The sequence below is a fragment of the Sceloporus undulatus genome, chromosome 3 (genome assembly GCF_019175285.1).
Source record: "Sceloporus undulatus isolate JIND9_A2432 ecotype Alabama chromosome 3, SceUnd_v1.1, whole genome shotgun sequence".
NCBI lineage: Eukaryota > Metazoa > Chordata > Lepidosauria > Squamata > Phrynosomatidae > Sceloporus > Sceloporus undulatus.
This window is the reverse complement of record NC_056524.1, coordinates 71629448-71643441: the sequence shown is the minus strand read 5'-3', so window position 1 is coordinate 71643441 and position 13994 is coordinate 71629448. Positions and strand designations below refer to the sequence as shown.

Below are 13994 nucleotides of genomic sequence, written 5' to 3'. Positions count from 1 at the left end.
GCTCTGCAACTTCATAGCTCAGTTCTTCCCACCTGTTCACTGCTGACACATTTCATTTTTATTGGGAATGGTTTCTGTGAAACTATTCAGACATCAGAATATCTTTTCATATGGACAGGTGACACCCACGCTGATTGAGACATCTAAAATGTTTTCTGTAGAATAGAGTCCTTTTTGCTTAAGAGCTAATTAAATATTATATGTGGAATACATTTCACTAACCCTCTAATCATTGCTTTAAAAGGGGGTAACTTGATGAGGGATTGATTTAGGGTGAAATAGTGTAGGTGGGTAGGTGAGTGTTAATCCATTCCATGAGCATGCTGCTTTTTCCCCTGAATTGTTTCAAATGTGTTTATTCAGATAGAGGTGATGATGTAGGGTGCAGAATTTGGCAGATAGGGATAGGTTAAACCCCGTTCCTAGTACTCTGCTCTGAAGCATTCCCTCTTTCCTGGAGGACTTTAGTAATGAAGGGATTTAACTGTGCACACAGATACCTGAAGACAAACTTGAATTAGATCATCATGGCAGGAGTACAAACTGCCCACTGTTTGGGATGTGTTCTTAGAAGCATTTTTGTGCTTGTGAAGGTGGAAGAATGTGCTGCCATAATCCCATAATCCTAGAAATCATCTCTGGGAGGCTGTGGCTAATGCATTAGATTCTTCCTTTGAATACATCCCTAGGAACAGTCAGCGTGCACATCACAGAAGCAAACAGGTTAGCCCACTGCCCTCTTTTCCCTGACACATAAGGGTCAGAATCCTGTCAGTAGTGCATGTTGGAATAACTGGCACACACTAACCTATGTCATTTCTAGGACATTACAGAAGGAGATATTCACTACCTCCTCATACAATGACTTCAGGGAAGCCAACGTCTATGTGCTGGTGGAGTATGCCCCTATCGTCATTTAGGAGCTGGGAAGGTCATGGGTGTGCAAGAAGCATTGAGCTGCATTTCTGCTGCAAGAAAACACCAGCAATCATGGTTTCCAACCTCCAGCAAGTAATCATCTAGGGCTGGGGGGGCAGAGGGATAACCCTGTGGAACTGCACTGGTGGAGCATTACTCTGCAAGGATAATGTAGGATATCATTCATAGTTATCATATGAAAATATTATTTGATAGGCAGATAATTTCAAACAAGACCTAAGGTAGCAAAGTCCATGGAGAAGATTGTGGTTGAGTGCCTGAAGAGGTGAAGCAACATGTTCTGATAGCAATATTCTGTGACCACTCCTAAACTCTGGACTATACTACTGAAGATTGAAATGCCCCACATTTGTCATCTTAGTGAAAATGTTACAAGGCCTTTTGCAAAGCTTTTTTTAAAATACATGTCTATGCTACTGTTTTCATTCATTCCCTCCCAAAGACATGTCCTTAGCATCTCACAGATATGGCTGCCAATATGGAAATTCTGCATTCAGATTTTGAAAAGAAGTTGTTTATAGAAAAAGAGGAGGACCAACACTTACTCTGAGTATGAAGTGAGACTTGAAAACATGTCATTTTGTGTGATAAAAAGAGGACATGCAGATTATAATATGACTTCAGATACAGTACATTGGCCCAGGAAAGATACTTGCAACCTATGCATGCAATATTTATCTAACAATGCATACTTAAAAACAAAATAGTACCTGGTCAAAGAGCTCAAAGAGTTTGGCACTGGGCTGGTGAATGGTGCAGATGATAGAGCGACCACCCTGTGCTAAAGCTTTCATCAGAGAGACAACTTGAAAGCAAGATGCACTGTCCAGGCCACTGAAAAAGAGTAATTTTGTCAGGTTTGCTTTTCTCACACTAATACTCCTTTGGAATCAAATTATGGGTCCTGTGTAGTTAACCTGAGGCTTCAGCTGGCAACATGTCTGATAATACCATTGCCTCTCACTGTTTGCTGACATTTAGTTTGTCATTTACAATGTTGCTCTTACTATGCTCCATTACACTGACATGATTTCTATTCTCTAAAGCACTCTTCATTCGCTGGCTCTCTCCCTTTCAATCTTTCCACCTTACAGTTGTTTACCAAAGATATGTTCTATTTTTAAAGGATCTGGTTTCCAAAGTTCCTTACGCATCTGAATAGATTTATGGCTGTAGGCTCCCATTTCGGCCTGCTGCACTAAGAGCTGCTAAAAAGCATGGCATATATTCTAAAAGTTCCATACAAGCCTTTCTAATTGTAAGGAATTTTGAATGTGTTGATGAAATGTATCAGACAATCCACGGGAGACACTTAGGAATAATTTGGGGTGTATGTGTATAGGTGTATGGCTGCCACTGGCCTCTACTGCCCTAAATCAACAATAAGGAGAATTTCATAATACACATAGCTATCTGCACTGAACTGAATGAGAGAGACAAGACATGGATTAACACTTAGCCCGATGGCAAATCCAAATACATATTGACAACCATGATTGGCTCTAACATTTGGCAGAAAAAGGTGACTGCTTCAGGCAGCAGATGCTGACAGCAACAATGACTGGTTATCTGGAGCTGCTTTGGCCATTCTTCTCTATCAAGCACTGGGCATTGCATAGGTTGTTATAGTCTCTTAAACTGGTCTTCTGTATCTAGCTGTGTGAAGGATGTTATTGCATGGCAAGAATTCAGCTGGAAGTCCAGCCACCTCTTGTATGTGGAAATGGGATGGGCCACCATCTTGTCTGTCATCTCAGGCCATGAAATGTCTTGAGCCAGACCTCTTATAAAAACCTCAAACAAGATATGGAGGTGGTGGAAAAAACAGGCCTTTTTCTCAACTGACAAATGGCTACACTTTCATAGATCCAGTTCAGATTTTCATGGGCCCTGCACAGCTTGTTCTATCTCTTAAATTTGTCTTCTGTTTTCAGCTGTGTAAAGGAGGTTATTCCATGGCAAAAATTCAACTGGAAGCCCAGCCAGGTCCTGTATGTGGAAATGGGGAGGGCCACAATCTTGTCTGTCATTTCAGACCATGGAATATCTTGATCCATGTCTTTCATAAATACCCCAACCAAGATACCAGGGGATATGAGTGGGGAGAAGAGGAACCTTTTTCTCAGCTGACAAATGGCTACACTTTCATACATCTAATTCAGACTTCAAAGTAAAGTTCACCCTTTTTGGTAAAAATATCCCATCATACACTGCCATGATAGTAATCTATCTTTATTTTTGAACACAAATTACCTGGTGGGTTCATCAAAAAACATAACAGGTGGATTGTTCACCAATTCCAAAGCAATAGCAAGACGCTTTCTCTGGCCTCCTGAAAGACTTCCAGTTCTTGTATTGGCACATGGCATCAAACCCAGAGCTGTCAAAATCTCCTTTACCTGTGGATAGGAAGAGCATGATAGGTATATGTATTTAAAACAACAACCTTACAGGCAGTGTCCATATTTGATTATGTACAACATAATATATGATATTTGAAACATAATAGACTTCCTGAGATCATAAACATTTGTTATAATTCAACCTGCTAAGAAAAATTGGAAAATATGCAGGGAGGATCTCCAAATGCTATGGAATAAAATGGTATAAAAGACAAGACCATGGGAAGCTATCTTAGACTGAGTCAGACCATTGTTCTATCTAGTGCTGGGATTATCAGTACTGAATAGTAATGACTCTATGATTTCAGGCAGCTTTCCTTGCCCTTCCTAGACATGGTCACAGAATATAATCTGGGACTTTCTGTATGAAAGGAATGTATTTTGTCAATGACCTATAGCCCGCCCCTTTTGTATCGCAAGAACTTCTGTCCCTACATGTATAGCCTAGCTTGACCATTATCAGTTCCCTGAGTGCCTTTGTCTACCATAGAGAGGAACAGTGCTTTCTGTCTAGAATGAGAAGAGAAGATTAATATTTCAGGTTCTGTAATGTTACTTTTAAATTTTTGTTGAACTGGACTTTTGTCTTTCATTATGCTTTTTCTTCAAAATCCTTCATTTTGTAGACAGACCTATTCTTAAAGGGGGGAAAAATGAGATCACTGAATACTGCAATTCCATCCTATATGTACTATCTTGGGATCAAGTCAGGAGAGTTAGCTTAACTGGACTTATTTCCAAATAAATATACTTAAGATGGCACTGTTAAAACTGCAGTTTTGTCAAAACATATCTAGCTAATTGAAATGTTCTACTTTAAAAATCATTCCACACAACACAAGGGATCTATGACTGCATCATTGCTATGCTCTTAACCACGTTGTCTATAATTGTGTTATGACCTAATGTACTTTTGGCAGTATTCAATGTCTTTTTAACTACATATCCATAATATGCATTTATCATGCCACCTACTCAAGATCAAAACTAGATCAAAACCTAACTAGAAATATGATATGCAATTGTTCAACAAAAGGTCCTTGTCACTGTCTGAGCAATTCAGTGGACATCGTAATTAAACACATTTCCCCTCGGAATCCCCTTCATTTTGACATTCAGTGAACTTGATCCAGTAGCCATTGATTCTATAAATAACATGAAAACAAAAAATGGCATTCCTTTGAAATATGCATATCTTTAATCTGCCCCCTCCAAGACAGCATCAAAGTTCTATAATATTTTCTAACAGATATTTCCACCCCCACTTTACTTCTAAAATAATCAAGCTATGTCACATTCATCGCATGAACAAAATTATATACATACCATTTCCCTCCTGCCTTCATCTTTTTCTTGAAGTTTCAGATGAGCTGATACCTGAAATATTAGCACAAATAGGATGTTTCTTAGGAACAATCCTCTTGGTTATGCTATCAATCTACATATTTTCAGCTACCACAGCTGTTCTTTTCAAATAAAAATAAAGTCTAACTATTCTGATGCAGAAACCAGAAAACAGTACCTTAAAAAACAAACTATTAGCTACAAAGTATTGCATTGTTTGAGATAAATGTTTCTTTGACAGGAAACAAATGTTTCTTATTCATGTATGTTTCTTTGACAGGGCATCAGAACTGAAAATGTGAAGGTCCCCTTCTTAGACAACCATGGGACTCTCAAGGGCGGGGGGGGGGGGGGGGAAAAGATAGGGTTGCCAGAAATGACCTGAAGGCTTACAACACACACATATACAAATCACACTGTCTCAGCCTCAGAGGACACCAATGGCAAGTCCCCTCTGAAAACCTCCAGGGTAAGGTCACCAGAAATGACCTAAAGGCTCACAACACACACACACACACACACACATACACACACACACACAGTCTAAAAGGAGGAAAAGGAAATGGTGTCCCCCAGGGTACTGATCTTCATGGGGGGCAGGATGTCTGGCCAGGATGGGGAGAACCAGCCCACAGCAAGGAGCCAAACCATCCATGCACACCTCCCCACCCATCCTTCCTGTGGCCCACTGTGTACCCTGTGACACAGCTCACGTGCCACAAATGGCACGTATGTGACAGGTTCGCCAACATGGCTCTAGACTTTCACCAGATTTTAGATGAAACATACACAAACACTCTTCATTGGTGGAAACATTTGTGGAATTCTGAGATTTGCAAAACCAATTTAAATAAGACTTCTAAGATATCTCTTAGCAATTTAAGTTTTCTCTAATTAAAAGTATTCTGCCTCTGGATGCTCTGGAAGTAACCTGTGTAAGTAGAAAGTAGCTCAAAGAGAAGAACAGGTTACTATATAGTCTGTCCCTAAGAATTGAATACAAGGTAGATGTTTATAAAAGCAAAGTAAAGCCATAACCAAAATATCTTCTGTATTCCTCAGCTAGATGAGTTAAACTGGTGTAATGGTCAAGTGCTGGCCTCTTATGAACTCCACAAGTTCATCTCTCACTACACTTTCAACCTCAGTCAAAGAGATACAATATGACACCTAATCATTAAGTAGGTAGCATACAATCTTTCACTTCTTGACTTGATTTGACAATTGTTGATCTTATAGATGGAAGGTACACTTCTGTCAATTTCTTTTTTTCATAAATTGGAAACGTAACAGCTTCAGTCCACAAACTGGTCAATTGGCCAGTCTTATTGATGTGAGTAAAGAAAGTGACCAATATGGGTACTTCAACCATCATAAGACATTCAAGAGTTGAAATATTAATGAATCCAGTCCTGAGTTCATCCCAGATTATAACTGGGAAGTCTGTGAGTTCATTTCAATCTGAGTTACTGGAACTCACACAAGTAAATTCAATCAGAAATTGATCTCAGTTACCAGATTCCTAGAATTTTTAATACATCATTTCAGATCAGATTCTAAAAAATTAACAGGAATATTACATGCTGTTGAACCAGAGAGGTTCCCATAAGCACAAGAAACTATTGATCTGAATCCTTTTGTGCCATTGCTTAAGAAAAGAGTAATCAAAATCCTCCATTATTTCAGCAAGGTTTTTCTCTTCTTTAAAACTATCATTGATTTGCACTGAGTTTCAGGTAGGCAATATGCCTGAGATAGCAGTAAGCAATTATCTTTCTTCTACACTACTGGTACACACACCACAACTGACATTTTCGGCCATAAGATTTTTTTTTTAATGAAACTGTGGCACAGTACAGACCACCCAAAAACGGTGGTCCGCAGGCGCCCATTTTACCGGACCTGACTTCATGACTTCATTTATTTTCTATATAAATTGTGCTGCTTTTAGTTAATCCATCCTAAACTGGGGAGGGAAAACAAAAGCTCCCAGGGCTTTTGTGACCCTGGGGTTCCCAAACAATTTATTTTTGTGGGGGGAAGGCACTTCTGGCATGTTTTGAGGACTCCCTGGACCATTTTTGGACTCAAGAGGAATGATTATTTTCTGGGCTATTTTTTTCCTTGGAAAAAAGCCTCTCCTGGGACTAGAATGACCCCAAAGAGGACATAATTGTGATGATACTGTTCCCTATATTCCTAGAGAGCATGAGGGCATTTGTGATCTCCCCCCCTCCCATTTTTTCCCTAGAAGTATCATGGAGGTGGTCCCTTTGTGGTCAATGCAGCCCCCTAATCCCTGACAGTTGCTTTGTCTTACAAAAAAAAAAAAGATAGTACTGAATTGTGGATGATTAAGATGTTTATAATTCATTATTTACAACTTCTAGGTTTGATCCTGTTGACCCACAACAAGACAAGAAACTCCAGAGCAACTGATCCTGCAATCATAACGTCAGCAGGTCTAAACAGAAGTGCGAGGCTGATTTCACAGAAACCTAACAACCAGCATTTTTAGATTTGTCTGTCAATGTTCAGCCTCTCTGGCACGTTGACACAAGACAGCTGACTTTGCTTTCAAGTCCTGGTGCTTGTTTATAGAAAGTGTGCAACCTTTGTTGGAAGGAAGTGCAGGAAGAGACTACAGCATTTTATTTTTGTGGCTTCCTAAGACAGATGTACTAGTAGAGGGTAAGGAAGGAGTCACACAGACCAGACTTCCAATTCCATTAAGACAGCAAGCCTGAAACAAACCTAAGATAATTTATTTTGGCATTTCTATGCATCAAGTTGCACTTTCCACACACATTAAATTGTTACATCCATGTGCTCTGATTAGATTTCTCAGTCCTGCATGTGTAATTGCTAGTAACACTCATGTAATGAACAAATCAGCCTTTTGGCAATATAGATTTGGTAGCAAAAAGGACAAGTTATGTATGCTTTGTTACAAATGTTATGTACCTCTAAAACTGATGCTGATTTAGAGCAATCTTTTCATGGGATTTCTGGAGAAGATTTATCCAGAGGGGTTCATCCTTGCCTTCCTCTGAGTTTGAGAGAGTGTAACTTGCCGAGCATCATCCAGTGGGTTTCCATGGCTGAGTGAGGATTCAAACCCTGGTCTCCCAGAGTCCTAGTTCAACAATCAAATCACTATATCATGCTGGCACATTTGTAATCCAAACAAGTAGCATTTTTGAACTCTGGATATAGACCACTTCATTTCATGGAAAAAAACTCAAAGGAGGATTACAAGCAGCATTAAATCGAAGTTTTTGGTTAAACTATAAACTCTAAATTAGTACTGCTTGGAAATTCTCCTTTGAAACATCCCGATGGCTGGACTATATCTAGAATTCAGAAATATTACCTCTTTGCCCTACAGCTCCCCCAGCCATAATGATCAGTAGTCCACAAAAGAAATTATTTCAAAATCTGTTTGTGTCTCAGTTTTGGAGGGGTGTGTGTGCTCGCGTGTGTGTAGTCAATCTCCCACTGACTGATCCAAAGAAAGAATGGAGTGGTCCAGCCTACGGACCACTTCATACTCTTTGTTAGCAATTGTGTTTCTACTATCACTATGGTGTACAGCACACACAATTGTCCCATAAAATGTGAAGCAACCCTAAGATTCTGCAACTGCAGCAAGGAATAAGAGTTCAGATTGTATCAATATTTATCCATTTCTTGTTATTTACCATCATGGCTTCTTGGACAGTAAGATGTGGAAGTAGCATGTCATCTTGCATTATATAGCAGGAGACTTTGCGGAAAGAACGCAGATCACGAGGTTGTCCATTTATCATAATCTCTCCTTTCATCCCTGTCTCTCTGAAGTTGGACAAAAAGGAAAAAAAAGTTTAAAAGTTGCATTTTTCCTTCACATTCTTTAGTTCAGTCAAAACTAAGGGTTGACTTAAGCATTAGAGTTTTAGCCTAATTCTTCATACATAAACAAAAAAAATGCCTGTAAAATTATTATTGTTGCCATTGCATCTGACTAACTAAAAGTTCTAAGGTTGTTTTGGAAATCAAAAGAGTGTTAATATAATCCCAAGTATGCAAAAATGCAGTGTGGAAACTAGCCAGTGGCAATGTATTTCCTGTTATAACCCTGGAGTTTCCTCATTCAAGCACCATTTTGTATTATACTATATCATATTCAAGTAGATAGTTATGTTAGTCTGTTTTAGCATAAAAAGACATAAAGGAATTCAGTAGCACCTTTGAGATAAACTGGGAAGAAGAAATTTCTAACATAACCTTTTCTGGACTTAGTCTGTTTCATGCGTCGACCTCGCAAAAGGCCTTTTCCATCTCGGCCCCACAAAATTGGAACACCCTTCCTGATCAGCTCTGCTCCATCACCTCCTTGGATCTCTTTAAAAAGAGACTCAAAACCTTCTTGTTCCGTCAAGCCTTCCCCCATGTGCCTTGATATGTGTGGTTTCCCCCAATATGTATCTTGTACCATTGATTATCAACTCAGCTGGCTTCTTTGATATGGTTTTTATGGTTTTAAATTGCGATTGAATTTTTATTGTCAAGTTTTAATGTTATGTATTATCGTGTTGTTATTTTTGTATTGTATTTTGTATTCTTTGTTGTGCACCGCTTTGATCGTTTTGGAAAGTGGTATATAATAAATTTTATTATTTTTATTATTATTATTGCATCAGATGCATATACACAGAGTAAAAGAATTAAAACCACAAAAATAACACAATATTTAGTCTGCAGGAACAGGTGTTGAGTGACAATGGTGCTGACACATAATGAAGCACTTTGAAAACACACATATATAATAAATGAAGTTGAATCACACTTGATTATGAAAAAAGCTTTTCTTATATCTGAAGACGAAAATGTAGTTTTGACCACAGTGTGAACCTGATATCACAGATCCATCTAATTTTGGCTTTGTAATGAGTATAGTTTGTAGAACTCTTAGCCACATGTTAGCATAACCATAGGTGTGTATTAAAGCTATGGGTGAAATGGTCTTTACGGTTACTGACCTGTATCCTGCCAGAAGATTTCATGAGTGTTGATTTCCAGCTCCAGAAGGACCCATGATTGCCACAAGTTCTCCACTGCTGAACTTTCCTGAAATCCCTTCAAACAGAGTCTTGAAACCTGTTTAAATGGAGGGGTGTTTAGAAATCCACTACACGTTTTGTCAATTCTAACACACCAGAAGTAGAGCAGCTCAAGCCTTCCCCCTCCCTCTATGCTCACAAGCTAGTCCTGGCCAGGCAGCAGTAAAAAGATTTGTCTAAAGCCTCAGTTTTCCAAATACTCCTCAATCATAGCAGTTTGATCCCACTTTAACTGTCATAGCTCCATTCTGTGGAAACCTAAGCTTTGTGTAACATGGTGAAGCACTTCAATTATCTAACATAGAGCACAAATGCTGTAATGCATGAAAGCGAACTAGATAATTTTTGCCTCAGCAAATTACTACTCCCCAGGATTCCGCATGGCAGTTAAAGTGGATCAAACAGCTAATTGTACAGTGAAAACTGCATCATTTTTAGTACTCATTAGATAACAAATTATAATAAAAACTACTCTGCTTCATTGTCCAAGGCCTGAAGAATTTATAGGGAAATACCTCTTAAACTGTAAACAATATGTTGTGGAATAAACTTTCCACATCCTTTTATTACCCTGTCTTTTTCCTGTTATGGTAGACTTATACAGCTCTCTTCAAACACCATTTGAGCACTGGACATCTTTCCTGTTATTGTTTCCACTCTCTCTCTCTCTCTCTCAGCAATAAAATGTTCTTTAGCTTGCAGCACCATAGAGTATTTTAATGTTCATTTATTCTCTCCTACGAAATCCGGGGAAGTTTATTCTTCTTTTTGTCCTTTTGCTTTTAATTGTTGTTATTTTCATCATACAATTATGTGAAGGAGAGACGAGACAGGGATGTAAAGAATACGTACTCAGTTTCCCTCACTCTTGACATAAAAGGGGACCAACATATCAAGGCACACCATCAAGAAATTGTTGCAAGATTTTTTACATTTTGGCTTTTTTGGAAAAAGAATTATTTGCCCAAAAATATCCTCACATTTTCATGGGAAGCTACGATTCAGCTCCACAGCAGTTTGAATATTGTAGCCACACCAAATTTCAGTAATATGTCATAAGTGAATGAACCAAAAAAAAATAATATCGCTCCCTATCCAGTCTTTCAAAAATATATCAACTGTTCTGATCATAAGCCAAGTAAATAAACGTTTGGCCAATTTTATCCTGAAGCAAATTTCTAGGCTGAAAAACATCAGTGTAAAAGGAAACAAAGATTTTGCCTCTGAGCAAAAATATTATAATACTGAGATTTAACAAAATATAATTGTTATCCAGAAAGATTACAAGTTTGGTGAAAAATTTTAAAATATATATTTTGTATATATATATTAAAGAATACTAGCTTGGTGGAAGTTAAGTAAAATAATGTTTTCATCTTTATCCCGGTGGTGCATTTAACAGGGTGCAAAACTAGATGATCAAATAAAATATCTTAACATGTTTTTTACTATGCATTTGGTCAGTCACTAAAAATTCCCTGTGACGCCAACTATGGCAGCATTATTTTTGAGCAAAACAGGAGGGCAGATGTAAATATGAATGTTGTGTGTTCAGGTTTTGTTATGGCATTTCGGCTTCTCAAAGCCCCCCAAACTTCGAACACAATGATCTAATTATCTTTCGGAAAGTAGTAAAAGGTCTCATTGCATATGAAGGTCAACCAAGCGAAGTAGTGAGTTGACTATGGAATACCAGCATTGTGCCCTTTTAATCCCTTATCAAGGATTAAAAATATTCAGATACATAAATAATTAGTCCTTCTATTGCGAGCATAGAGGCTAATCTTCCTCAGAATGTTTTGACCCATAAATTCCATATTGGCACCCATATGCTTCTGTGATTAAATTTTCACAACACACACACACACACCACACCACACCACACGGGGAAACGCTAATGTTTCTGGAACACACATACGGAATCTCAGAGCATTAACCTACAACTGTTAACATCAGCCATGAAACCATTTTTCTCTGCCACTCATACCTACGCATCTCACCTTCTTCACTGCCTCTTGCTTCTTCTTTACCAAGAATGAAACAAGGCTAAGGTACAATGGTGAGAAACTCAAGCTGAATTAACACAGCATAGAGCTGTGTAAAGAACCACACTGTGAAGTTAACTAAAAATATTTCTATGGGGGGGGGTCCCACTTAATATTTGAAAACGATAAAATACAACGGTTTTAAAAAACCGATCAAAATAAACCTGTGTTATCTCGTTCCGAAACGCGTTATTCTTCGTTCCATCTGGTTATTTAAATCGAGTTTTTACACTGCAAGCGTTCCTACTTGCATGAAATCGGTGTTTAAATAAAGCGATTCTTCTCTCCATACCTTATTTGGAGCTGTCAACATAGTACGTCAGAATGACGTAATGTTAACCCGGTTATTTGGAAGCGATTAACTTTCGTCAGCGTTTCCATTTCATTGACCGTTTGTGAAATGATGTATTTTTTGGTGGGTTTTTTTAAAAATTAACCAATCAAGGCGCTTAAACGATCAAAGCTCATAAGCGCTGTCAGCCTAATACATTTTCCCTCCAAATTTAGTAGGAAACCCAAGCTCTTTCCAGAGGAACTATGGGATAGGTTTTGCATGACAGCATTCCCTCTTCATGGTCTCCCAAGACACAGGCAGAATCCCTTCACAGAGCCCAGAGATCAATGGGGAGGCTTCTGAAAGCAGAGGGAGCACTCTTCCAAAGTTCTCTTTCCAGGGTTGGAGGAGAAGGCCGATTCCGTTTTGAGAAAGAGAGGGGAGAAAGGCTCTATCCCCCCCCCCCAATTGCTCAGAGCCCTTCCCTGCCTTGGCGAGATCAGATGCCTCCTCGCGAGGAGCCTTCCCTTCCTCTGCCTGGGCGAGATCAGGCCCAAGCGGGCAGGAATGCCTCTTTGAGAGGAGCCTTCCCTTCTGCCCTTCACTCCGTTAGAAATGGGCTCTCCCCCACAGAGGGGATGGTTGCAACCACGGGAAAAGCCTTGTAGTAGTCTTGTGCAGATGCAGCGTTGCGCCGCGAGACTTCGCGCTTAAAGCCGCTGAAGAGAATTAAGCGCCTGTTGAAACCATTAAAATAAAAATAAAAATAACCTTATCTCTTATTGAAAGACCACAGCGAACAAAGGGTGAGGGAAGAAAAAAATGGCGACAGCCACGACGGGATGGGGACCGAAACGGGCAACTCCCCCAAGGACAGCCCCCACCGCAGTCCGTCCTCCCATCCATCCAACCCGATTTCAAAGGCTGTCGTTCCTATTTAAATACTCCGGTTCCTAACTCGAATCAATGGAAAAAGTAGGTCGGACCCTAGTGTTTTTTCAACACGTGTTTAAATGAGGAGGAAAATTCGATTTAAATTTTTATCCCGCTCTACGATTCGATTGTGTAGTGGGACGTTGGGTGTGCTCTTAGAAACCGTTCTAGGTTTTAAATCGGATCCTACTATGAACGCCACCCTTGGATTCGATTCAGAACGCGGGGGTTTCTCCTAGTGGGAACATCCCCTATTATATCACTACCACCACTCTGGATGGGAATAGGATAGAAAAATGGTCATTGAGAGAACCATCTAGGACAGAAGTGGGCAAAAGTATAGCTCATGGTCCACATGAAGCTGTCCCTGACACTCTTCCAGGCTGTTTTATTTTGCATATTTTTTTAAAGGCAAATTGAGCTGAAATGAGAAATTAAATTCCAGAAGCTAACTCCTTCACTTTATTGTTTTGTTTAAAGCTGTGGATTAAGTTTCAGCTAGGCGTTAGTTCTGACAGACAGCACAAAACAAATAGTTGTTTAAATAAGGTTTATTAAAACCGATGCATGCCATTGCTTTCTTAAAAAAAGGAGTCTGTTCATTGATACATTTAATAATGGGATAATTATTTTTCTTTCTTCAAAGGAATACTGAGATGTGACAGCCACACAAACAGTCCGACACTTAACCCTTAGTATTTGTGCCTGCAATTTAGCAGATGGCATTGACCTCATTCTCCTGTCTAGCTTCATGTCTTTGCCATCAATTTATTGTAAATTCTGAAAAGCACTTTAATTCATATCCCAAAGAAACTATTTTTTTAAAAAAAACTGTCTAGGTAGTCCTAGAACACATCTCCTGAAGTTACTCTGTAATAATTAAAAAGGAGGTCTGTCTCTCAGAGCCATAGTGGCAAGTGCTCCCGACACCTGAATGGTGATGCACATAGCAGGA

The 13994-nt window shown here is 39.1% G+C and overlaps 1 protein-coding gene across 1 annotated transcript in view; it reads right to left on the bottom strand.

Moving 5' to 3' along the window:
* The window catches only part of ABCG1 (ATP binding cassette subfamily G member 1), a 54433-nt gene that overhangs the window by 13916 nt on the left and 26523 nt on the right, over positions 1 to 13994 (bottom strand). Inside the window, 5 exon segments of the mRNA XM_042460094.1 lie at positions 1650 to 1773; positions 3193 to 3338; positions 4668 to 4718; positions 8387 to 8519; positions 9707 to 9824. Coding sequence (XP_042316028.1) covers positions 1650 to 1773; positions 3193 to 3338; positions 4668 to 4718; positions 8387 to 8519; positions 9707 to 9824 — 572 coding nt within the window.